We start from the raw sequence: 26,872 nt of genomic DNA, 5'->3' as shown, positions 1-26,872 counted from the left end.
AGTATTTGAAGAAACTGTAAGGCTCACACGGAACACTAAAAGAAAGTGGGGTCAGTTATATAAGGCTAGCATTAGTTTGTTAAAAGTTTTTTTCCTACTCACTCCCAAGTAAAGGGACAAAGAAGTGAACATTGTGGGAATGTGTTTCTAAACCACATGATATCCTTATCAGATTGTCATGTACAAGGGAGGTTCTCACACAGGGACCCCATGCTGGTGAGCTGCCCTGTCACATGATGCAAGTTCTACGCTCCTATTCAGATTACTAAAATGAGCTGAAGAAAGCTAGATTTCCCCCTCCTCCCTCCCTCCTCCCCAAAATAAGCAAAATGCACAGTGACCAAAGTCATATTAATTCACTGCCACTGGGAAAACAATCCTGAGCAGCTGCTAACGATAAGTGAGTATATGAAGAAGATAATCTAGCTATTAAAATCTATACCACAAGTAATATGTGATGAGCAGACTTTAATGCATGGAAGCAAACAGAGAATCGGAGAAACCTGTGAATCAGACAAAATAAAGGGAAAAAAACCTTGGCTGACTTGCAAATTTATAGAAAGAGAGTAAAATGCTTTTATAAACAAGTCCTACTTTGTCCTATGTCTCTATTTTCACTGTTGATGTTGTGAACTCTGTCACTGAATTACTTTTTCATATAGTTTGGGGGAAGTGGAACAGTCCTATAAACATTTTTAACAATTAAATGAAGGTTCTAAATAGTAATTGGTCATTCAAATAAATGGCTTGTTTTAAAAAGTGCTGAGGGAGCTCCTAGATGCTCAGCATATTTGGAAATGAAGCCATGAAATGTGGATTTAGGATGCTAACTTTAGGCTACTGTTTCTGACATTCTTAACTTTTGAAACACATTTGCTCACGCAATGACAAATTAGTAAAATCCTAGCCCTTAGATTATTTTTAAAAAGTTTAAAATCCACATTTTTGGATGCAAGTTGTTTACAGATTACAATTAGGAGGAACAGCTAAGATTACTCTGACCAAAAAACTGCACAGAATCATTTCCACATGATACCAGTTTGTTTATTTTATACCTAGAATATGGTTCTCATAAAAAGGCGGCAGCAGTAGACGAAAGACATTACTCTTGGTTTGCCTGCTAGAAAATTCAGCGTTGTTACCCTCATGCCTATATTTTTTCCTGCAGCACCGACAAAATTATTATTCTGTTAGTTTAAAATAGTTTTGAGCATTTTGTGGCTTGTATTTTTGTGGTTCCATTTGGTTTGAAAGGGCTTGGATTTCAGCAAGAAGTGGCATGGGTCACAGTGCATGGGGACAGACTTCATGCACGTGAGCAAAGGTCAAAATCAATCATAGCTTTGTATTTCCAGGCCTATTACTTTTGGCAGTTTACCCTGCCAGAAGGGGCTAAAATATTTGCCTCCCAAAAGGAGTTAACATCAATAGGAGCAGGAATATAATCAGATTCTCAACCACTCAGCAATGAGAAATGAGGGAAAAGGATCCCCTCCTCTCCGTAGCCACTAAGCCATTTAAACATTAGATATAACATTTTCAGCAAAAAGTTGAAAGATTTCACAGCACAGTGACTTGAAAAGGACAATAGGCCTATTTAGGCAATTATATTATGCAGGCTTTGTTATTAGGCAGCCCTGCTCAGTCCCAGAAAGTCTGGATAATCAAAAGTGTCCAAGTACAGGAAGGGGAAAAGTACAACCCCACCCTCCCACACAGCCGCTGCCAGGACCTCTGGATTTGAAGGGTAAAGTCTATTTACCGAAGTTCCTTGGCCATTTTATACATCAACTGATATCCTTCCTCATGGGGCTGCGTGCTACAGCCTAGCAGAGCTCTGGAAAGCCCTCTGAAACCACAACTAATTTGGCCCCAGTCGCCCGCCCCTGTAAATTCACTGCTGAGAGGCTGCTGCCAGCCCCCTAGGCAGAAACTGTGAAGGGAGAGGGAAGTTCCCCCCCGGCTCGCACGCATACCAGTGCCGGTCCCCACGGCCAAACAGATCTGGAAACTCATCGCAGCTGTGCTCTGCTTCTGGGGTCTCAATAGGATGGGGCATAGCGCGGCCGGACCGCGGCAGACAGCAGTCCTTCTGAGCACAATGTCCCTTTCACAACCCCACTCCCAAATCTAAATGCTGGCTGTGTAACACAGCCGCACTTCATCGGCTGCGTAAAGGGCGGTATATAAATTAGACCTGAGCAAAACCAGTCTTTTGGCGTGTTTAGGGGAGGTGGAACCACAATCTGCCGACCAGGGCGCCTCACTCCCCGTGCGCCCCTGAGCAAAGCCCCCTCACCTTGGCTGGGCTGCAGTGCTGGTGTGACGCACACATGGTTAACAAAAACAGCTCAGCAGTAAGTGGGGATTTAACTGGATGTGAGGATGACTAACTTCGCTGTTTGAAACACTATCTCGGTCTTTCAACTCCTTAACTCACCCTCTTCAAGGCATCGCCTCACCAGCCTGGCTTTGTTCTTACAAGTTGCACCTTTGCTGCACAGACTCATTAGGCAAGCAGGGAGTCACCCAAAGATACATTGCTTTTCCTCCAAGCTTATCCCACCCTGACTTCACCAGCGAACGCCTCTCATCATTTTTGTCTGCAGGAGTTTTTGACAGCGGTGCGTGTCCATTAGAGTTTTCCTGTGCCAGCAGACGAATCAGGCTAACTGCATTAGAATCTATGTAGAGAATAGTTTCCTCCTTTCAATTAATTTGGAAGAAAAATATCCCCATGCAATTTTTTTTATGTAGTGGATCAGAAACAAACATTTTTTAATAACATATTTCAGGGCATTAAGCTAGAAGTATAAAAATTTAAACAAAGACTGTATCCCTAAGCAAATCAATCCTAGCAATTTAGCTGTAAAGTTTATAGATGAACTTTAAAGAAAATAACCTGGTTCAAACAGATCTTGCCTTCTGGGCACTAGCAAACACACCTGCAGCAATTTGATACTTGGGAATGCAGATTACAAGTCCTTCACTTCAAAATGTTTGTTTTTAAATTCAGAAAGATGAAAGAAAATAAAGTAGTGAGCTTTTTTTTTTTGTTGAGCACAGATGTTTCCAGCGCTTGCAGGGAATGAGAACCTGACCCAAACATTGCAATAATCCAGAATTCTGAAGGAAAACATACACCTTCTGGAGTCCCATCTTCATGAACTTTCTAAAAGTTAACATCCGCTAGCACCTCTCTAGGCAAAGACTTCCTACCAAACTGCAATAAGAACTGCATACTACACGAGCCTCAACATCCCAATGTGTTCTGCTGCCATATCCATAACTTTTGCCTTCATCAAATTTTTCATGCTTCTAACCCTAAGGAAATGCAGTAGGCAGTAGTCTTCTACTTGATATAATTAGCTGAAACACTACATAATGACAAACAAACTTACTCTTGTTTTGGGCCTGCTCATTTGGTTTTTTGCCTGTTTAATTAATGAAGACTAATGAAGACTTTTTTAATAGGTTTTTCCAAGGTCAAATCGCCATTCTTTGCAGCTCCTCTCTCAGGACCTGTCCTGTTCCCACTTCTGCAGTATTTAGTTAGCTCACGTTTCACCAAAAGTTACTGGTTTTCTCTCGGTGTTTGTTGCCGCTGCACTACAAGGGAGCAGAAAATTCTACCTTACTTAAGAAACTATAGATTATTCATTCTTGCAATCTCAATTCTTTTGTTCTTTTAAGAACCCTCCTCGTCTAATTTGATTATACTGACCTGATTTTTATCTTATGACAAAAGGAGTGAGAATGAATTATGATTAAAAGTGCAGTTGGTTCTACTCTCATTTCTGAGTCCGTAATTTTCTTTGCAAACAAATAATTTCATTTTAAATCTCCTAACTAATATCACATGAAACATCAACATATATGAGTGCAAAATTAGGGGCGATTTCTGCGTGTTTGTAAAACATCGCACAATACTCAGTGGTTAACGGTTGCACTGCAAACCCATGGCAGATTTTTCCTCCCACAGGGGAGAGGAAAAAAATACCACACAAGTTAAGGTCATGTTTGGGTTGTGCCTTATCCTCTATTTTTACTTTGCAGACCCTCGTGGACTAGAAAATTCATGATGCTGCAGGAGTGCGCTAGCTTAGTGAATCGTAATAGGATTAACGTACTGAAGATGTGCTGAAGTTGGAGACCTACAGCATTCTGCCCTAAACCCTGCAGTGGCCAATTTTGCCAGCGTTTCAGTTGAAACCCTGATGCTGTCTGGGATTGTTACTGGCCTGCTCTGAGTCTGCACTATCCATGTACTATTCCCTCAACAGCCATTTATGTTTTACTCTACAATCACGTCTCTATCAAAGCAATATTTCCAAGGCCTAAAGCAAGGGCTGCAGGTGTACTGCTTTTTTTTTTTGCAGAACCAAAAATAAAACAACAAAGTAGACCAAAAAACCCCTATCTATCACACATCTAACAATTACAAAACTTGGCTATTATTACATTCCATTAAATCACAGAGATTTTCTTAAAAAAGGAGAATCAGGAAATGCTTGAGTTAGAATTAAACTTTGCTATCTTTGTATTTATAAGCACTGGAGCAACCTTTAAACTATTAAAAGCTTTCTGGACCACAAAAAATCTGGTTTTATCATTATTTTCATGAGATGCCAGATAAAAATCTTACACTTTGAGAGAATTTTGGTATTTTAAAATCGATTTATATATTTACTCATATGCATAAGCTGCTTACACTTTCTTCAAAACTGAAAACAAAATTTGCTCTAGTAATCAAACAGTAATCTTAATTTGGACTCTAACTAAATTGTTTTTCCATGTTTCTATACATTAACTTTCACAATTCAAATTACAGCCATCGTATTATGATTCAGGTTTCGGCCCAATTTTAAATTCCCATGCAGTGAAGATTAATCCTCTTGCTTACAAAGTTACAAGACTGGATTCCTGAATGCATTTTCCTGTATTTTTAGTTATTCTTGTTAATATGAGTTTCTTTGATTAGCTAAACTTTGCTGTTATCTACACTTGTCTCTTATCACAGGCCCTAGGTAAATGACATATTTACCACTCATTCCATTCTGATAAGGGTAATCCTGTGTTTAACTTGCCCAAGAACAAACGCCATATATTTTGTTTTTAAGAATCCTGCTTCTAGGTATTAACAACATACAAAAGAATGAGCAGGACGTTTTAAAACCAGAAGTTATTTAAAGAATATTTTGTGAGTGTAAGCTTTTAACGACAGTATATGCCTCCTACTCCAGCAAAGTTTATTTAATTCCAAGTTTCCGCAATATCACCGCTGAAGTTATACTAAAGTTTAAACCATGAAAGGAGGAAAACACATTTTTAGTAAAACATCTGGTTTGGATTTTTGGTTTTGCTAACTGAAGCTCTCCTGTAGCTAGTAACATTATTTTGAAGTAAAAGTTTTGTTTCATAATTTATTTGAAGCATTTTGAAAACAGCGCGAAGAAAATAAATATCCCGTGCTGAACTTCACAGTCTCCTTTTAATTGTAAAGATATCAAATCATTTGCAGTGTTGTAGGCTGGTAGTCACCGTTCTTTACAATTCTGTTTTCACTACTCAACCCACACAAAAGTCATATGGTGACTGAAAACTTTTGAGCAGAGTGAAACACATTATTTCACCAAACAGTTTTACATTTATTTTTCAATTCCTCCCTCCACCCCTCAGAGATATTGAAGGGAGAACTCTTCTAATTCCTAGTTAACTTTTTAACATACTGCGAAACGAAAATTTAAAACAGATTGATACAGTTAATGGCATACTGAAGTGCCCGAGAGCGTGCTAAAAACATTTTGATAGATAGCCAAGTCATTTATCTAAATCACCGTCAGAGCAGTGAAGCATCCTGCAAGTTTTTATGCAGAGTATAAGCTAATGTTTTCTGGCACTTTTTGTCATTTCTCAAACTTGAAACTGGGGTGTTAAAATACTGCTATTGTTTACCATCTATATATTTCAGCAACAAATCAAGGCCTTATAAAATAATAGTACATTTTCAGAAGTGTCATATCACTAACTCTCACTCCTCTGTTAGCAGTGCAACGCTGTCTGCATTTCAAGGTATAGAAATAATTGATGGTTAAACTCAAAGGGTGTTCACAGTAAGTAGTTTTCTAGCAAAACAGCAACTTCTTAGAGCAACAAAGTGAAGAAGAAAGGTGGCAGCAAGGTCAGTACAAAGAAATATTGCCTTTTCTTCGGAAACTTAAAACTTCTGTCTGATTTTTGGAATGGCACCTACCCACTGCAATTCCACATCTTTGCAAGAACTGTAGAGAGCAGTATTTTAATTGCTTGGCTGCTCTGCTAAAATGCACTTCAAGACAACATGCATCCTGATTATCAAACGTGCTACAAAATTAGATTAAGGAGAAGAAAAAAAGCTATCACAGAGACGTTATGTAAATTCATCCTTCACTGGCTGGAGTTTTGCAAGTATTTGCTGTATTACATTACAATTTTATGTGTTCCTGTTTGGCTCCACAACTGTTCTTAGGATCAATGTGCCACATGAGAAGGGATAAACAGAAAGAAGTCCGGTGCTTCTTTCCTTTTTCCTTTCTTGCCAAATGGATAAAAAAAGCTTGCAAACCACATTTTGCACAAAAACTCACCCCACCCCTCATTACCTCTGCACTTAATTACGAGTCTTTCTTTTTTAAATACATACAAATAAATAAATAAATGAAATAATAACAACAACAATAATAATTATAGTAATTGCTTTAAAGTGGAAAAATAACAGTTGGGACCTACATTGAGCACTGTGCCGGTGTTGCCACTCTGTTTGTGCCAATCCACTGAAGCATGCTTTGAGAGCCTTCTCCTGGAGCATGCAGGAAGACGGACTCGCAGTGTAGAAATCCAGCATCTGAGCAGGGCTCACTGCTAGAACGTCCATACAGTCAAACATGATTCCCCTTGCACAGAATGCCTGCAAAAGTGCTTTCCTCTAGGTGTGGAGGAAAATGGCACATAAAAGTACACCCAACTCCATCAAACTCTGCCCCTTTTTTGGCACGTAGGCTGTTGGTCTTTTTCCCAGACCAGAATCATGAATTATGACAGACAACACAGCTAAAAGCCTGTAATTGATCCAAATGATCATTTACCATTTTCCAGGCTGCCCAGCCAATCCAGCAAGATGGGGGGATGCGAGCTGAATTCCAAGTTTTAGCTACCACCAATTTCCCCCAAAATTTCTTGAGAGTCAGTCCAGCTCCTGCGGCAATCGCCGGGTGCGTGCCGCGTCCCACGCCGTGCCAATCGCCCACCTCCCCGGGATAAAACAGCTCCGGTAGAGGCTCGGGATCCCCCTCGGCCGTGAATAGATGCTTCTGCCTCTGAACAGCTCACTTCCTACTACTTGTGTCACAGGGAATGAAAGATTGAATTGCCTAATATATGCGAGTGAACTTTCCGTGAACCCTTCCCAGGCTGCTAACCTTCAAATGACCCAAGCGGTCTGACATCACCAGCTCCCAGGATTCTCACACGCCTTCACAACTCCCAGCAGCCCTGCAAAAAAAGCAGGCAGGCAGGCAGGCGGGCAGGCAAAGGCGAGCCCCAGCTCTGCCGGAGTCGCCCCGCTGCCGCCGAGCGGGCGGGTGTGGACGGGGAGCCCAACTTCCCAAAAGACCCAAAATAATAAAGGAATTAAAAAAAAAACCCAAAACACGCACAACTGTGAGGAGAAGGGGAACGGGGTGTGAAACAAACAGCGATGTTTTCAGCAGTTGTAGGGAAGGGAGGATTTTTAAATTCCAGTTCGATTTTCTAAAACTTCTGTACCTCCCCCCCACACACATTCCTTTCCTCCCCGGAGAGGCCAAGACCGAGGCGCAGGCGCTGCCGCTGTTCCACAGCCAGGGACACGGGCTTCGCCCCGGCTTCTGGGGCGGCGGGTCTGGGCTCGGAGCAGCTTCATCCCAACGCTGCCCCGGCACACGCCAGCAGGGACCCCGCTCAATGCCACCCGCAGGGACCCCGTTCAATACCACTCGCAGAGACGATGGCCGGTGCCAGCCCCGCTCCCAGCGGGGAATCTCAGGAGCTCGTCCCTCCTGAGGCGTGGGGGAGTCAGGCCCCATCTCTCCTCACCATCCCTCCCTCACGTTGGCTTCTAAATCACCCAGCACTCCCTGGCTTCCCCGATGGGCCGGATTTGGCAGTGCCCGGGAGGGTTTGTCCCCACCACTGAGCCTAGGGCAGGAGGCAGCCACGCATCGCCTCTTCTCCCTCCGCAGCCCCGCCGCCGGGTCCTGCCTGTCTCTGATTAGCAGAGAGGGGCTGGGGCCGCTCCCGTGGCCCCGGAGGGGCTGTATCAGCTTTCAGAGGGCTAATGAGCCCCAGCTCTCCGGGAGGGGACAAAGGCCACGAGCTAATCCATGGGGAACAGAACCCAGCCCATGGTGCCGAGCAGGGACACTGTGGCTGCCCCCTCCCTGGGGCAGGATGCCCCAGCCACCCCTTCACAGCCATTCTGGAGTCAAGGGGCTGCTCCCACCCACCAAGGTCTCTATGAAAACACAGTGGTGGCAGCTCTCCCTCATGGCAGGAGTAGGTGTCAAAGCCTTCACAGGTGTGTGGCCAGGATGCCACAGCCAGCCCTGGGCTGACCCACCATTTGCAGCAGGCCAGCAGAGAGCTCTGTGTTTTTTAGGTAAATAACTACCTTCTGCAAAGTCTTGCTCATTGAGAAAGACTCCATCGACGCTTCCAACAGTCCTCATTCCTATGGACAATTTAAAAATGAAAAGCAACAGCCTGGAAACACTCCCTTTGCCCCAGTGGAAAGAACATGAGCTCAATAACCACATACATGCTACCATTTTAAATGAATGAGCCAAGCCACCTCAGCCCCAGCAGAATGAGCATCACCCAGGAGCAAGGCACAGAGGAGCCTTGCTTCCCACTCCAAGGAAGCTCAGATTCAGAAACTGGAAAACGAAAAGCTTGATTATTGCCTGTTTCTTGCAAAGCCCAACATGGGGGTCGGGCAGAGAAGGGGACACTGTGCGCAGGCATGGCGCACCACTGGCAACCGTAAAGAAATGCTGGAGAGAGACTCACCCTGGGACCTGCGCAGCCACTTTAATGGATGTGGTGTCCCCTCTCCACAAAAAGTCCTTTGATGAACCGAAAGCTCTCTGACAATGCCTGCAGATTGTATTAACAAAACTTTTCACACAGGTTCAAGAATTAAAAAAAAACCAAACCAACTCACAAAACAAAACCCCCCACACAGCACACACACTTGTTCCCTGAAACTGATACACCCACGTTGAAAACTAGAGGCCAGCAAAAAGAGCTGCTGCAATCTGAAAGCGAATCCTTTTGAAGAGATAAAAACAAAAGCTTTTCTTAGCCTCCTTTCCCTCGACGGGAGAGTTGTGGTTGTCCGTGCAGCACACAGCCTCTCTTCCCGTCTTTTCTTCAGTCAGAAGAGTTACAAATGCTAGAGTTTAACAGATTCTTTTTAAGGACTTTTTAAGGACTTTCTCAGCCCTTTGGGGTGTCGTTCCCTAGCCTGTATCCCTCCAGCTGAAGAAGCCCCTGACACTCTCTAATCCAAAATTTATGGACATCATACGCTTACCAAAAAAACTATCCTTCAGGGAAGGCTTGTTTAAACCACTTCAGCACAGCAAACAGTGTTTGTTGTATTAAAAAGGCAAGTGGAAAAGCGGCTAAATTTCTGTTTATATCTCAGCTGGCTATATTGCTACAATTTTGTTTTGAATAGCAAAGCTAAATTAAAAGACAGTATTTTCTAACCAGAGGACACAGGACACACGAGAAGTTTGGAATATGTAATGTGTCACCACAAAAATAACTGGAAAGGATGACATAAAACACAGTATGTTTTGTCAGTCTCCAATTTAGGGAGAAAACAGCTTTTTGTGTGGACCAAGGTTCTTGGAACAATTTAAGCTTATGCCAAGAAAAACATGTTGCCCATGTGAGTTAAAGTAAACAAAATCAGACAAACAGAAACATACAGTTATGTTTTTTTCTATTAGCAGTCTTAGAATACTGTATTCAAAAATAAAACCTGTTGGTTATACTCAAAACATAGACTGGCAACTTCTGAAAGTAAATGTCGGGAAGTCATGCTTTACTGTGTATGAACTGAAAAAAGATTACTTTTTCTCACTGTATCTAAATGAGCCAGGTAGCTCATGCTTTATTACAAATAATAGTTGCACTAATTTTTATACTTGTTACTAAAACCACATGTAATTAACAAATTCCTCAAACAGGCCAATGGTTTGCTCTCATATTATTTCTACAACACAATAATCTATGCATCTCATATTTCACTTTGAAATAGTATGATACTCATTTTTCTTAAGCAGAGTATCAGGAAAAAATCATAAAATGGGGGGTATTTTCTAATCTAGATCAGAACTAACCATAATTATTGTGATAACTAATAGCCCTCTAAGTCAAATGTAATGAAACTTTAAGTATTGCCACATATTTTAAATGCCTACCCAGCTCCCATAGAGGTGCAAGGAGGCAAAGGAGGCAACAACTCTCCAATATCTTCCACTTTATCCATGCAAAGAAATTGTGACTTCACATCATTGCTTTGATCTGTTTTCTCTCGGACTGTGATGGCAGAAACTTTACAATAAACATATTCTTAGCTATAAGTAAAATAAAAAGCTCAAGCTCAAGTCAGAAATCTATTTCCTTTGGTGTTACTGTATATTTGTCAGTGTGACATAGCACATTTGAAACCCATAATCATAAAACAAAAATTTACAGCCAAGGTTTAGGGTCTACATCTGTTTCTCTGGTTTTTGTATTACAATTACCCACCGGACAATTCAGAAAGCAGCACTATGAATCATGTACTGCACACATGGTTGTGCTGGTCACTTTTTCGTTAGTACAAGAGGCTGAGGATGCCATAATATGGTTCAACAAGAGAGAGAGAGCATTAACTAGAATTAGGATGAGTACACCAGGCTCTCTAATAAAAATTACTTTACTAGAAGCAACAGAGTACTTGAACATTACAGGCATATTTATAGGTTGGAAAAATTAAGAAATACGTGCAAAAATTCTCCCAATAGAAGTACCTCAGGGGAGGCAGCCTTTTTTTTTTCCTTTGCATCCATTTTACTATTAATCAAATGTAGCACTCTCTTGAAACAGTTTTGACAGCAGAGTAAATGGTTACTAGTGAATGATGTGTGTGTTTAAGCAGTGAAAGCAGAGACAAAGTGATGTTTTCTTCTACTCCCTAGGCAAGAACTGACACTAAGCTTGCTGCCTCAGCTTTGATACTCACAGATTCCTTTGTGTCAGTTGCTGGGAGAATCACTGGCAGTTCACTAACCCTGCCTCACACATGGGCTTTGATTTTTACCTCTTCATTGACGATAGATGTTAATATGAAACAGTATTTGTCTGCTTTGATGGTTTTTTTCTTTTTTTTTTCTCCTCCCAAACTGGTGATACAAGGATACAAGGTTTCAAATCTGAAAACTTGAATTCCCCCTTCACTACATGTAGTTTTTAGTGTTAAAGGTTGTTTTCCTCGTGTCTCAAGCACATGAATGATGCCAAAGGTTATGGGGAAGAAAATCACTAGGTCACAAGAGAATGGCTGAATATTTAAAACTCTAAGGTAGGCCTAGTAAATGAGTATCAATCTTGAGCAAGAATCACCCTGAAGAAAATAAAACAGTAAAATTACTGGCATGAAATGGCGCAAATGACTCGGAAAAACATGAAATACAGTGAAATTAAGTCAAAAAGGGGTTTCTTCTGACTGCTATATACTACTATACACAGCTTGCAATGACCAAAACAGGAATTTGCACAGGAAGAATTACTTCAGGCCTGAAACATAACAGCAACTGGTGAAAGACTATTCAGTGCAGAGCAGTATTTTATTTTAGATGGGAAAAGCAGCTCCAGACCAGAACTTGGGCATGCAAGCAGTCTGCGAATCACTTACTGATAGAGGCTTTTTGTCTGTCTTAATCAGTGGGTATGTATTCGTAAAACTGCCTTTAAAGCTGATTGCTTAACTTAAAGGCTATAAAAATAATTCATCTCCACAAACTCGAACACACAACCACGTTTCTTAGAATCCATACAGTTCTTTGGCCTGGAGCCAGGGGTAAAGAACTGCCCTATATGATAAAACTGGAAGTGTATCTGGCTCAGCAATCTATTTCTAAGAGTGACGGCTACTAGACCTTTCTAAGGAAAATACAAGAACCCCTAGTGAATGGTGAAGTATAACTCACCCATAGGTCCTCTAATAGCCAGTTCTTTAACAGCAAATCACTTAAGCATTAAAGCATGAGATTTAATATCCCTTCCAAATTTGTTTTTGGTAATAGCCCTGATATTCTAGATATTCATATATAACCAATGTCTTTTTGGATTGTGATAAATTTGTAGCTCTTTGACACAGAAGTAGTGGGCTTTGAGACAAAGGATAATTATTAAAAAAAACCCCCAAACCGAAACAAAACGAAAACAAAACCAAAAAACCCACTGTAAAACTCATCCACATTACAAATAAAGAAGACAGACCAAACTACACCACTCTGAGGCCTCAGAGGCTGACTGCTGTAGGCTCCAGAAAGGTTGGCAAAGAGGGAATGATGTCATATGCATAAAGAGAGAACGATATGCATTTTTGAAGGATAGAAAAAGAAAATGCATTATTAGATTAAAATTGGCTACATTCTGAATCTACACTTGCTGTTTAGGAGGATCCTGCAGTGCAAACATCACTGCTAAATGGTTGTCAGAAAAAAATAGAAGTGAGGAAAAAAAAGGTTTGTTTCATTTTGTTTTCTTTTAAAATGATCAGAAACTGCTGTTTCGAGGCTTAGCCAAGAAAGAGATTTTTACTGCTAGCCTATAAATCCCTCAAAACAGAGTTATAATGGAAATGCTGAGGTAACTGGAGTGCCATGCATGGCATTGACACATTGCACTGTATAATGGAGGGAGAATGAAGGTTGCGAGATCTATAAAACCAAAGTAGAAGTGTGGTGTATGAAAGAGCAGAAGAGCAAGTAGAAATGTTGAATATTAAACTGCAGAGAATACTATGTCTAACAATAAAGTTTCCTATATGCCAAATATGCTCATGCTTGGCTGAAAGCAAAAGAGCACAGAGCTCCATTAAAACTAAAAGAGAGATTCAAAAAGGATATTTGAGTAACTACTTTGTTTCTGCCTTCTTTAAGGAGGGAAACAGAAATTACCTAAGAAAAGGATAGTATTCCTGATGTTCTGATATCCTGGAAGGTGTCTCGGAATACATAAATAAATAATGTTAGAAAATGCAGAATAAATGGGAGTTCCAAACATAGATGACTTACAACCCTAGCTGTAACCAGAATCAGAATAGAAAGTGGGACAACTGTTTCTATAGGTTCACTAATGGCAGCTTAAACTTTTAGTGCAAAGATAGCCCCGATGGCTTTCTTCCAGCAAAAGACCAAAATTACCAAGCAGTAACTGGAACTCCAGCTCAGTACATACATATATTCTAACAAAGACTGAACCTTACCTAAGCCCTATTTAACTTAAGACAGAATTAAGCAGCATTTAAGGCTTGTGCTCCTGTGCTGCTGGTAAGGATCCCTATATAGAGGGATCCCAGAGACCTGAAGTAGCTGAAACACTTGAGTGGAGCTCTGGTCACGTAAAGTCCAAAGCAGATTGGACTGGATTATGCCATTAATGTAAACTGCAATATACCCGTGCTCAGCAGCTTGACACGTGTATTGATGACAATCTAGTTCCTGCTTAGCTCATTCCCAAACCTACATCAAACACTGAAAGAAGAGTCCAGTATCCTATCTGTGGGCATCTTAAAAAGCAAAATGAAGGAGTGACTGGAAAATGTTCTGGTATAGCTACCTGGCTAGCAGAGGTAATGACAGCAATGACAATGTGTAGACACAGCCTGAAATCTGCTGGTAATGACAGTCATCAAGCCAACAGCTCTATTCTGCCTATTGTGCTAACACACTGTACATTCACACCTTTGTTTTTATCATGCAGATGGACCTTCTGCTTGGGAACAGCCTGCATAAATTTTTGCTGTTAATGAGGTAGAATTACTCAGAAACTGAGGTATATATTTGGTGAAATGGTGTCTCTTTTCTTTTGTAAAACATATGACATCAATAATGTGTGAATTAGCTGAGGGCACATGTCCTCTCAGGAACACTGTTATCATTGTAACTTTATTGATGTAGTCTGAAAAGTAAACTTTACTAACAGGGTCAGTTTTACAAGCTTACAGGTTATCATAGTGTAACTACTGTTGAGCAGGTAAGGGATTCTGTATATTCCTTTCATACTGCAGTCACTGTCCACAACTGGGCTGTTACAAGTAAAACTCTTTCAAAAAGGAATAATTGCTTTCTCACCTACATTGTTATACCAATGCAACATTGAAACATAGATGAGATCTCAGGAAAAATCAGGCTAGGCTGGACCTCGCATTCAGAACAAGCAGTGGCACGATCAATGATGCCTGGTCTGAAATGTTCACAAGATGTTCCTGGTTTTCAAACTCTACTAGAATACACCTATCAAATTTTTCTTTAGTGTGTTCCTCAAATTCTACTTGACTTTTGAAATTTAAGCCAACAAAGATAAATCTGCAGGGTCTCAACGTGCTTCAGTGAGCTAGTCCCACATGATTAAATAGATTTGCAAATTCCCATACCCTTGAACTGCAAGATTCCCATATTGGGCCACAGAAGGGATTGAATATCCAGACATATTATGTCCATGCTCAGGGAATCATAACTGACACACATGCTTTAATCAAAGAGGACTTACAGAGCTGGGTTGCAGTTAGAGATTGTGGTGGTCAACAGCATATTGCCCCAGCCATTGTGAGGTATCATGAATTTTTTGCCCTTATGGGACCTTTAGTGTCAAATGTAGTGGAGGATGTGCAAGGTGGTCTCTAAGCATGCAAGGTAGCATATTAGGCTTCATAAAACTATCAAATAAAATTTTTTATAAAAAGTTTTATAAAACTATATTATAAAACTAATTTATAAAACTATCAAATTGGTTTTGCATAAACCATCCCAAACCTCTTCATTTGGATATCTTGAGCCTTCTTCTGACTGAACTATTCTGCACAGACCTTGTCATCACACAGAAAAAAAAAAAAGGCATTTATTTTAATCCACTTGGAGTTTTGGGCAAACATCTTCAAGAATAAGCTTTTCATTCATGGGACACTAATCTTCCATGTATTGTTATCAGACTGTCAGAACAATAGACTTTACTCAATCTCATACGGAGACATGCAAAGAAGAATGTGTGGAAGGATACTCTTTCCTTTGCAAAATGCCTCCAAGATCTCATCCTTGCTGCATCCATCCGTTCTGTCTTTGGCATGAAGTATCCCAAAGGATATGCCAGAAGACAGGGTTGTGACCCAACTTTTTCAAGGAATTATCAAGATTGATGAATAGGTAAAGAAAGTCTCAATCTATAGGTAGTTTAGTAACATGAATGAGGTGTGTGCACATTCCCAATTCAGGGAAATATGTTGTAATTATCCTTAAAAAGTACAGCATGATGTTACCTACAGTCAGATCCTAAATGTCTAAACTAAATGACAATATAGTGAATATATGTTATTTAAAGACTTAAAAATGTTAAAGGTCCACCTGCTGGATTCTTAAATTTATCTAAAAATTGTTGAGGGTTTTTTTTCTTTTTTTTTTAAAACAGACTTCCTCAGAGTAGAAGCGCACACCTCTGCTAGTAAAGCCTGTCCTGCTAGCTGAACAATGCAGGAACATTATGTCGCTCAGAGGTAAGACTTCACAAGCATGCAAGAAAGGCTGAGAGCTTTGCCAACACAAATTATCACACAGAACCTCACTGGAAAAAATGAGGCACAAAGATCTAAGTGAAGTGTAAAACTTACTGAGAGTTGAGCGACACGTTGACAAATACCACTCCACTCTCTTGCTTTCTATCAGAAGCCAACAGCCAAAGCAGAGATTCCTAAGTAGTGTTTTTACAGGCCAAGCTTAGTCTCTCCCTCATCTTATCAGTAGCCTTCAAAGGGACTGTGGGTGGATCTCCTCCAGGAAAAAAAGAAAAACACAAACCAACAAAAAAACCCTCAGAAGTGCCACCTCTTCCATACAAATATATTGGCGCAACCACAGAGGTTCTGCTTGAGCTGAGAAAACACACCTGGCTCTTCTAAAGGAGAAATTAAAGAATTCACACTTCAGCCCTCAAGCCTTGAGTGGCCTTAGAGAAGAGGAATAGCTAAGGAGAGAGTTTAGTCAGAATGCGGGGAAAATCAATGCTGGCTTGAAATACCTTAAGCAGGAAATAACAGTTTAAGTTTGAGACATTTTGCTGCTCTTTCTGCACAAGTAAATATGCTGAAGGCTGCATGCACAGGTGAGAACAGAAGGTAGAAGAAGGCTTTTTGGAGGACTGAAAGTGATCTAAGGCAAGTGTTTGTGTTGTACACTGAAGTTCTTTGGGAAATCTCATCTTTTAAAAGTCTCCTAGTTTTGATGCATGAGAGGTCTTTCTACACACTACTCAGAGTTGTCCAAAGTAACATTTTCAGGGATAAATGCACACCATTGTACTGTTATTTTCTGACTTTGGTGTGGAATACAATTACTTAAGACTCAGTGGGAGAGTATGAAAGGAGCAGGAGTGTAATTCCAGTTCAGGAAAAAACTCCAATAACTGACAACATGTAAGAAACACAAGATAGATGCATTGTATTGTAGGGATGAGTCCCATTGGCTGGAAACCCTGACTCTCCCAGCAGGACTCAGTTACATAGCAACTCCTGAGGGCAGATTAACTCTTTCCCACTTCATGTATGTGGAGTGATTTAAGAGACCTTTTCCTTCTCCTGCTACAGAATAATTTCATAGGTTTGCAAAAATACTTTGGAAAAAATACACTGAATGCTACCAGAATAAAAGCAAAGCTCTCTGACTCACCACAGGATACTGATGGTACAATGAACAGAGAATGCAGGGAGTTCAGGTGGGTCTAAATTATATTTTGTATCATCAGGTGTTGTGACATATGTAAAGCATAAAATGTATTTCTTATAAAGTAGTTCATCCTTTGTGGGGTTGCTGTCCGGACTGCATTTATCAAGTACCAGTGGTCTCTTTCACCCAAATTTTGCCTGCTCATTGACTTCTGTCTAGGCAATTACTGAAGCATAAAAAAGTGCTCAGCTGGTAGAGATGGTACTTAATTAATCTACAAGAGAATTTTTCACCATCAGAGAATGTGTTGCTTTCATCCAAAATTGTACAGTTTGATTATTGTAACTCTTAGATAACTCCTGCAAATCTTATAAAATTAGCTGGTTTTTTTCTGATAGTCCTTTCTAATTACTGGCATCAAGTAATTACATGGGAATCTCTATTTATTTCATTACATTTCATTTTGGTTTTAGAACTGCATTACACTTCTGTCTATACACATCAAGTATAAGCAGAAATATTATACAAATGTAAGGACAAAGATTATATATCATTACCATACTATGATGACTATATAATGTCACTCGATGTGACTATTCCTGTCTTCCTGGTAATCAGAAATAAGAAAATTTGAATCTGGTTATCAGAAATAACAAAGTTCGAATCTAAAAAATGCCAAAATCTAAGATGAAGACTCCTAAACCTCTCTATTTTTAAAATGTTATGATTCAGCTGCATTAGTTTTCCCCTTTGTAAGAGAGCCAGATGGTCCCTGGGGACCAGGAAGGGCACATGTCCTCACTCAGGGCGTCCCTCCTGTGGTCAAACTTCACTGCTGCGTACTATTAGGAAAAAGGAGGTGATAGGCTTCCAGTGGACAAAATAAGAGATCAGGCTGATGTGATATACACATAACTTCTGTCCACCTTCTGGTCATAGTAAGTGAGATCTGACTATTTCCTCTTTTCCTTCTTTTAACAGGCAAAAAAAATGGGACTCTCGGTAGTGCAGGCATTAACCAAAGGCTTGGAATGGCAGGCATTGGGGGCACTGCCCCATTTCAGATAAGCAGGTTAAGGCTACACCTTTCCTTTCCTCAGTAAGAACCAAGGACACTCTCACATGAAGGTTCAGTGGAGAAAAGCCTTCAACCAGGTCTTCTACTGCTCCTCTTCCCTCACCCACCATTCTCACCCATGAACGCGGGCAGGTCCTGTAATGGACAACTCCCACCATCATCTCTTCATGAAGCATAATCGCTGCTCAATAGCAGCTCCTGAGCCCCATTTAGACCAGTCAGAAGAAACCAGAAATTCATTTGCTCTCATAGCGCAGTCTTGTTGGAGTTTACTTTTTTTCTTAGTTGCTTTAAAAAACGGGTAGCCTTTGTGTACTACTAAAAGGACACATGTTTAAGATATGCCTTGCTTTTCTAAAGATTTGCACTCTAAAAGTTCATATGCATTTTCTTTCTATGGTTCCCATAGATCACTTGCAAATCCAGATGGGATAGAAAGATACCATTTAAAATTATATTTATTATTTAATTTGGCTTCTTGTGTGATATCTTGAAAGCTCATCTTCAACAACTTACCTGCTGACTTTTATAAAACTGGGAGTATCAAGATAATGGATGGGAGATTAGTCCAAAAAGGAATACTTCAGAAATATTTTGTGATCTGAAAACTAATTATCAAGAATCAATTTAATTTCTTATTATAGTGTTTTTTAAAAAGTTCATATTTTGCATTCATCTAAAACTATCATTGATGCCACTGGAAATGTAGCCTCTAAAAGGGTAAAACTTGAAGGACTAAGTTCAATATGCTTATGCTCTGTTGAAAGTACCTTTTCATAAAAATGCTACAAACACCTATCCAATATTTGTGCTCTTCATTAAACTAATGCCTTCCTGCACCATAAACAAGATGGTAAAATATATAGGTCCCATGTCCCATGTCCTGCTACAAAGGTAGGCGATACCAAAATAGATTTGCAACCATATCATTATATCAATCTCCAGTATTACTGCATGAGTACTATAACCATAATTAACTAGCTGCAGGTCAAATTTCCAATAAATCTTTAGAAATTAAATGTATAATTTGTCAAAACCACATGCCTTCATAAATTGATTATTCAGAATTTAGAAGCTTTTTAATTAGGAAGAAATTTATGCAATACCATGTGTAATAATTACGATTCAGCTCTTCTGTGATATTTTTGTACATCAGCAAAAATTAAAACATTGGAAAACATTACCAGGTCATTGCAGTATTTCAATGTCAAAAGAAACACATGGTTTAAATGTAGAGGTTAAAGATATTTTCCCGTATCTTTTACATCTTATATAGCTTTATGATCTCAGAACTGGAATCATTAACCAAATACAAAATCAATGAGAGAAAGAACTAATCGGACTGTTTTCATGCACAGAGTCATTAAAAATGATTTATGCCACTCTAACACTTTTTTTCCATGGTTCTGTAGTTTTACTAAACAGTGTATATTCTAAGTCAAACTTCCATTCTATGCTATAGTAAACAATATTTTGCCTCCCTCATCCCTTCCAGATAAAATTCTGAAAGAGTTTAACACTTTAAAGATGTCACCTTCATAACAAGCATCAGGATGAGGGGTACGACCCTGGTTGCCAAATAGAAAAGTAGGGAAAAAGAAAGTTAAGTGATATTCGTTCATGGCACATAAGAAGCAAGAGCTCCCCTGCTCTCCCCTCCTGTGCTTTCACCACGGGCCTATTCAAACTCTGCACCCCCACAAGGGCTCTGGGTACTTCTATCAACATTTCATAGGAGAAGATTTTTTTTGACAGAGAACACAAAAGCTGCTTTGTGTGAAGTCTGGACACTTTTTTTCTACCTAATAAAAACATGAATAGAAGTGGGACCTCAGCAAGCATATGGCAGAAAGTCTGGACTAACTGAAAAAAAGGGGCCTAGAAGACTTTGCTCTCTGTCATTCCCCACCGTGTTTACTGTTGAATGTATATGGTGTAAATAAGGATTATGCAGAGCGGGCCATAATGGAACATTGTTTATGTGCACATCCTGGCAAATGCATATACAGCACAGAGACTATTTCCAAGCAGAACATAAACACAAAAGGGGAGTGATGACAAACAAGTATTCCACGGTAAGAAAAATGTTATTCCATATACAAACCAAACAAACTAAAGTGGTTTCTCCCCTGCTAGGATCCAACTGGCAGCTCTCAGCTGCGCACACTATGTAGCTGTTAAAGAAATGAGAGACATTCCAGGCTTACTAGTTGGCTTTCTTTTTCTTAAGCGACCTTATTATGCTCCCAATATTAAAAAGAAAAACACAGTTAATATTTTATTTTACTCTCTTGCAGAAACACAACAAAACAAAACAGCCCTTTCTTTCAGCCTGAATCAGAGCTGGGGAGATAGAGCTGATGCCAAGAAAACACCATAAGGAATTAAGCTACAGCTTTTCTATTTCAAGTTCCCACTGAAAGATACAGAGATGGTTCTTTCTTGTGAAGGTTTGTCCGACAAACCTATTACACGGCTTTCGCAAGTGACACTGGTGTGACAATAACTTATAGGTGTCATGCTCCTGGCAGAATTTTTTTTTCCTTTTAATCGTTACTCATAAAAAGGAGGAGGGTTTAGAAAACCCAAGTCCCTGCAATTTCAAGATAGCAAACCAGGGGATGAACTTTTTTTTGTGTCCTTACTTCTCGAGAACAGAGTATCGTGCTTTGACAGCTGCTATGTAAATAAATGTGTGTAATTTTATTCCTTTAAAACTAACTTCAAACACGTACCCAACTAAAGGAGGGAGAAAAGATGACAAGTAGGAAAACAGACAGTAGAGTGACAAGAAGAACCACAGAAAGTCAACTGATAATGCAGAGCTTTTTAAAGAATTAATAGGCTTCTTTAGGATATTAGACACTAGAAGCTAGAGGCTTTAGTAAGAAATCATATGAGGTCCAGAACAAAAGTATTTTGTAATGTTCTTCACAGAAATGCAGAGCCAGCCTGTGATTTTAGACTGGTTTAAGATACTCAAAGTGTGCCTCACTTTCTCCAAAGCCCTAGATATGCAGTCAACAAAGCATGAAATACAAGTTCGCAACAGGGACCTGCACCTGCATGTGAGATTTCTGCTAGTCTATCAAAAACTGGATCCAAATGTTGCATCATCTGACTTTATGAAGACTTTATGAACTTGGGTACATCACTCATTGGGAAGTGGTAAAGTCCACACTGGGAATATTTGTTGCACCTTTACAAGGTATAGACAGTCCTTGAATGGAACTGCATTATTCTTTAATTTTCCTTTTTCTTGTTTTTCAGTTCCGTCATACAAGACCAAAAGAACCCTCACAAAGCCTCTTGCTGGTCACTGGTTTAACATTAACACTTTTCAATTAACGCCACACTTTAGAATCCAAAGGAGGCTTATTTAATTTTTTTTTAATTACCCCTGAACACACATTCACCTCATCCCAGCATGACCTTACGCTGCTTGGGTTTCTGTTCAGCCATTTGCAGAGTTGTACAGAGCCTGCACTGTACTTCACGAAACAACACATCTCTCGTAATTACTCTTGGCTGCATGGACCACTTGCAGCACGGTGACAGTGAGGGTGCAAGCAAATGCCAAGTACAAGCTCACATGCTCTTTCCTCATTACAGAAGGTATTTTTGGTGGCTGAATATCTTCTGTGTATTAGAGTTGTTGACTGTGTGAAGGGAAGTTTTGTAATGTGCGCTACACTGGGCAACCATATGGCAAAGGGGAGGATCTGTGATGGGTGTTGCAAAGCCGAGTCACAGCGGATGCTCTGATGATTTTAAATGAAAGGGTTTTTATTAAGACTTCCTATCTTATCCCTTGCTCTTACAGAAAGGTATTAAGGTAAGGGAAGAATCTTAAAAAATTTTGCCAAATGTATAAAATTCATAGTGAGATTTAAAAACCCTTTTTATTCTCTTTACCTAAGTCTCAGCAGTCAACAAGCAACTCAGTTTTCATCTGAGGAGTCTCGAGTTTTAAGGACTCAGAAGAATGTCCTACAAACATGACCAGATGGACATGTTGAAAGGCTAGGAAACTAAAGGATAAGGGAGAAATACTCTAAATTACTATCACTAAGCCTTTTAATTTGTATGTCAGTATTATGACTTATTTTATATTTTTGACTGGTAACACTGATTAATTCAGAAATACTAAATTTAATTCAGGACCTACAACAGAGGCAACAGAAAGGTACTGAAAACAGTCTGAAAAGACCAGCTTTGTATTCCATACTAACTGTTGTCCAAGCTGTGTAATCCTGTACATTGTTGTTTACTAGACAACTACATAAAAACTAGTATTCTTTATATACTCTTCCCATCCCCCCTTTAAATTAAAATTGAGCTGTTATTTTAACCCTTCTCAAGTATGTAATATAGTGATGATTGTAAATCTTTATGATCACAAAATCCCTTTGATTTATCCTTCAGTTTACTAGCTTTAACAAACATAATCCTAAAAACAATACAGGGGAAGATCTTACAGGCCTTCAAATGGTGGAGAGGGAGCAGGGAATGACTGTATAAGTAAAGCTACAGCTTCAGGGCTCATGGCTTTCCTGTTGGGAGGCTTTCTGAATGCTGCTAGTAAGGTCCTGCCAGTGGGACCAGAAGAGTATCTTCATAAAAAAAATGCTTTCAGTGTGGGAAGATACAATTTTCCAGAAAGTTTTTAATAAAAAGATTATAGATGTGGGATCTGAATCTAACAATAGACGTAAGTATGTCTAAATACATAGGAAAACATGAATATTATGAAAGGTGGCATGACCATCCTGCCTACCCCCCAACCTCCAGATCTGTAGTCACGAAAGTTGACAGCATATTCAAAGCTTATGTGAAGATACCAGGCCTAGCTCTCCACTATTAGTGACCATAGGGCAACAGCCAGTTAAGCACAGGGAAAAAGAAATATTTTTTTTCTGCTCAGTATTCCACACTGTCACAGCCAAAAGAAAATACATGGATATTTATGTCTGCATTTTAGCAAAGTATACCTGCCTTGTCTATCAGCCTTGGCCTTAGACAAGGTGCAGCCACCACCTTGCATCACAACTGACCCTCTGTCCATTTTGGGAATCTGCAGCAAAAAAAGAACATTTTAGCACAAACTCTCTCCCACATTAATTCCAGAGGGTCTGTGCACAGGCACAGCAATTCTTCTTGACTGTACCTTCACGTACAAATACAATGGGCCAGAGCCCTGTTCAGCCCTGAGGCTCAGCTTGCATTCAAAGCACTTCCCACTATATGACAGCATTGGCTTGGGAATACTTGTGGAGATCCTTGCTCAGCTGACCCATAGTCCATGCCTGGCATTGCTGGGGAGAGGAGGCCTGTGTGCCAGCTGTCAGTATGGACAAATCACAGGACACGACCTCAGTCCCTGCCCTGACCCTGCTTGTTTTTCTGATAGCCTTTGAAGCCCTGCAGCATCCACTCTAACCAGGAACATGTGTAGGAACTGAGCAAGTCAAAGAGCTTCCTATGGCTCCTCTCAGGGTGGTTCATCACACTGTAGTGGAGAGCCTGTATGACTAGGTGTGAGACTTCAAGCCCACGAGAAGTGGACTGAAAGCAGGAACTGTGGGCTGAAAGTAGGAACTGTGACAGGCACTATCTTTTCAAGCAGCATTGTTAGCAGAGGGCTGGAGTCCTTGCACAAAAGCTCTTTGCTGTCGCTGGAGCTGCTCTGTTTGTGGAAGAACTGGCACCACTTGGCTAGCAACATTTATGCAATATTTTTATATCCTCATTGGACTCACACAGGAAATCTGATCAACTACCTTCAGGGTCCATACAAAAACTTTAGGAGTTTCCAGTTACCTCACTCGCTTGCCCATCCTTGGGTACTCACATATCTTATATAACATCCCCTTAGTAAAAACACAGAATTTCTGTGGGTTTTGTACTGCCTAATATTTAAGTATATATGCAAGAAGTCAATGCCTTCAGTGATATCCTCCTCCTCTTACGCTGAGATATGGAGCTGTATCTGAAAGAGGGGAAAGAGATTTTTTGGTTTTCTCTCCTGCATATATGTCTCAAATGGTCTCAGCTTAGGTAGGAGTGATGCAATGCCTCTTTTGAAGACATTCTTAAACAGTCAAAAATTAGGAAAATATCTCTTGAACACACCAAGAGGACAATTTATCACGTGGGATTTCTGGTCAGCTATTTGGAGTTTAACTGCAACAACAACATGTCTCTCAATGCCCCCACTGGGACACTAAACTGGTGTGAGCTTAATGGTCACTAACACTTCAGGAGTACGATGAAGCTTTTACTGGTTTCCAATTAATTACAAGAAAAAGTGGCATCCTGGTTAGTAAAAATTGCTAGGTTTCGCCTAAGTGTAAAATTTAGTGTCGAGATAACCCAAACGCCCAAACTTATCACACCAATAACAAATTCCCTTCTGGGAGGGCCCTACCCTATTGTCTCTCATTAGTTTGGTCCCAATTCTGTCTAACTGTTAGCTAGTCATCACAGTCACCATTGACCTGTCTAGCTAAAAGAACTTTAGCCAAAAAGGCAAGTTTTTTAATGTGTCTACTATATGCTCCTTACCCTCCCCTGAATGTCCTCTGTCAAGAGGGGGACAGGACTACTTCCAGGATGACGATGTTGGTTACCTAGCCAAGATGACAGAAGAGAAGGGATACACTCCTTAGCAGGTGCCATGGAAGCCAATTTCCCAGCAGCAGCAGAGAGACCCAAGGAGTCACAGCTTGCCAGTCCTCACACTTGCCCTTTATCCCCCAGGGAATAAGGCAGGTACAGCACAGTGCAACAGACTGGTGTAGAGCTGAGCACTATGGCCAAGGGAAAGAAATCCTTAAATCCTTTCAATGATCTCACCCAAAAGTAGGAATCACTGGAAAGTCAAATTCAGCGCATACCTCACATTCAGAGAGGAAAAAGCTGGCATAATGAGACACAACTGTGTAGCTTTCAGTAAAGGGGACTTTCAACAGCAAAATCTCTAAACCTAAACCTTTCAGAGGCACAGCGCTACTGCAGCTTTCTTATCTTCAACAGGGTTTTCTTATGTTCAGCACGTTAAAATGAGAGCACCTGTTAGTGAACAGGGCTGATGGCAAATACTTTATCACTGAATATAACCATTTAAAACAAGACAGCTCTGGAGGTTGATGATCTAGGCTTAAACACCCTCCTGAGCTAATCATGCTGCTGCTAGGGCAAAAACTATGAAAGAAATATTAAACTTAAGCACAAAATTGACATATTTTGCAGAGGAGCAAGATGGAGTTATTGAGCAGAGCTTTTCTCAAATAAATTTTTTTAACTATTTCTGTGAACTCCATTCCGATCTCAAAATATATAATCTATTGGGTCTACATGACATTTCCATTGCTGATAAACTATGTTAAAACATATCAGGTAGGTAATGGCCTGCTTGTTTGAAGTTCTAATTGTCAATTTTAATGGATGGCTAGTAACAAAATTTATGATCCTATGTTAGGGAAAAAGAGCTATGTTAGGGAAAAAGAGCATAGACAGAATTATATGAATTATATAGGCAAAACGTATTTTTAAAGCATTTTCCATAGCTATTTATGTTTTAAATTCATATGCTTTTAAAGCCAAGTGCATGTCACAGGAGTGAAGGATTTAACAGTTTCGGGGTTTCTGTTGTTGTTTTTAAGAGTTAGGGATACTGGGATTGCTCAGTCTATAGTGAAGTCAGTGTAGCTTGAAAAGTGGATGGATAAACATCTTTACTGCCATAGCAAACAAAATCTGATTCTGATTTTTCTTATCCTTACTGTACCTATCATGTCAAGCTACATAGATGTAAATCCACTGGAAATTTTATTTAGTCTAAATTATTGCTGGTCAAATAGAGCAGAATTTGGCCTGACATGAAGGCAGAAAAACAACTCTGCAATTGCATATATGAAAAAAAATAGTTACATAATATATTCTTTACTTAAGAGTCCTATGAAATATTTAAACACAATAGTTTCCCTATGAAAAATTTGCTGCTGAATTCCCAGGGCCACAAACATTCAAAGAGTAGGCTTTCAGATAGAATGATGAAGTATTAGTATGAATTTGGGCCAGCATTTTCAAACCAAGCATTTAATGCTAAGATAAATACTTCTTTATGGGCCAAGTGTTCATGGTTCATAGACACACTGATAACCACTGAGTCGAGCAGGACAGATGACACTCCAACAGTGGATTTTAGGGATGCAACTCCTGCTTGCATCAAAATAAGATAACTGTGCTGCTGATCCAGAATCACAACAAGCAGAAAAGCTGTGTGTGTCTAGAAATACTCAGTCTCATAAATGTGGAAACAGAGTAACAGTTTGGTTAGTTACTTGGGCTAGGCTGATCTGATCATTAGCACAATTTTTTTTCATGAGATCTAAACAAGAAAAAAAAGCGGTATCAACTCACAAAATACATGGGAGCCCTAGCAAGTAAGAAAAAAGGCAAAAATCACACTCGAGCCAGAGGAGAATAAGTACCATAAGAATTAATGCTTTTTGTTGTTTAAGTTTTTCTTTGTGGACAGGTTTATTTATACATGGGATAAAGAACACTACAGAAAGTTTTAACACAACCAGTTTTTTAAGATGTTCTCTATCTACTACAAAAGTAATTTACGTTTCCATTATCAGTCTTAAATCTTCTGTGAGTGTTTGAAGGCCAAAATAAGTTTCTAATCTTGGCCACTGTCTACATGACCCATTCAAAAAGAAACCCTCAAAGCTCAGGCTCCTTAAATCAACTCCATTTGGTGCAAGGCTGGGTT

General features: G+C 39.9%; 1 protein-coding gene across 5 annotated transcripts in view; it reads right to left on the bottom strand.

The window, feature by feature from the left end:
* The window catches only part of RARB (retinoic acid receptor beta), a 329,824-nt gene that overhangs the window by 85,137 nt on the left and 217,815 nt on the right, over positions 1-26,872 (bottom strand). For 2 of the 5 annotated variants that reach the window (XM_017817945.1, XM_017817946.1), the window contains exon 1: positions 6,769-7,451. The exons of 1 other annotated variant lie outside the window; for it this stretch is intronic. In XM_017817945.1, coding sequence (XP_017673434.1) covers positions 6,769-6,925 — 157 coding nt within the window. In that variant the 5' untranslated portion in view covers positions 6,926-7,451. Of the gene's footprint in view, positions 1-6,768; positions 7,452-9,084; positions 9,172-26,872 lie in introns of those variants that run through there. 2 more of the 5 variants (XM_017817943.1, XM_017817947.1) reach the window with 2 other exon arrangements.

Source organism: Lepidothrix coronata, unplaced genomic scaffold (assembly GCF_001604755.1).
Source record: "Lepidothrix coronata isolate B3197 unplaced genomic scaffold, Lepidothrix_coronata-1.0 Scaffold64, whole genome shotgun sequence".
In the NCBI taxonomy this organism is placed as follows: domain Eukaryota; kingdom Metazoa; phylum Chordata; class Aves; order Passeriformes; family Pipridae; genus Lepidothrix; species Lepidothrix coronata.
This window is presented reverse-complemented; position numbering and strand designations above follow the sequence as displayed.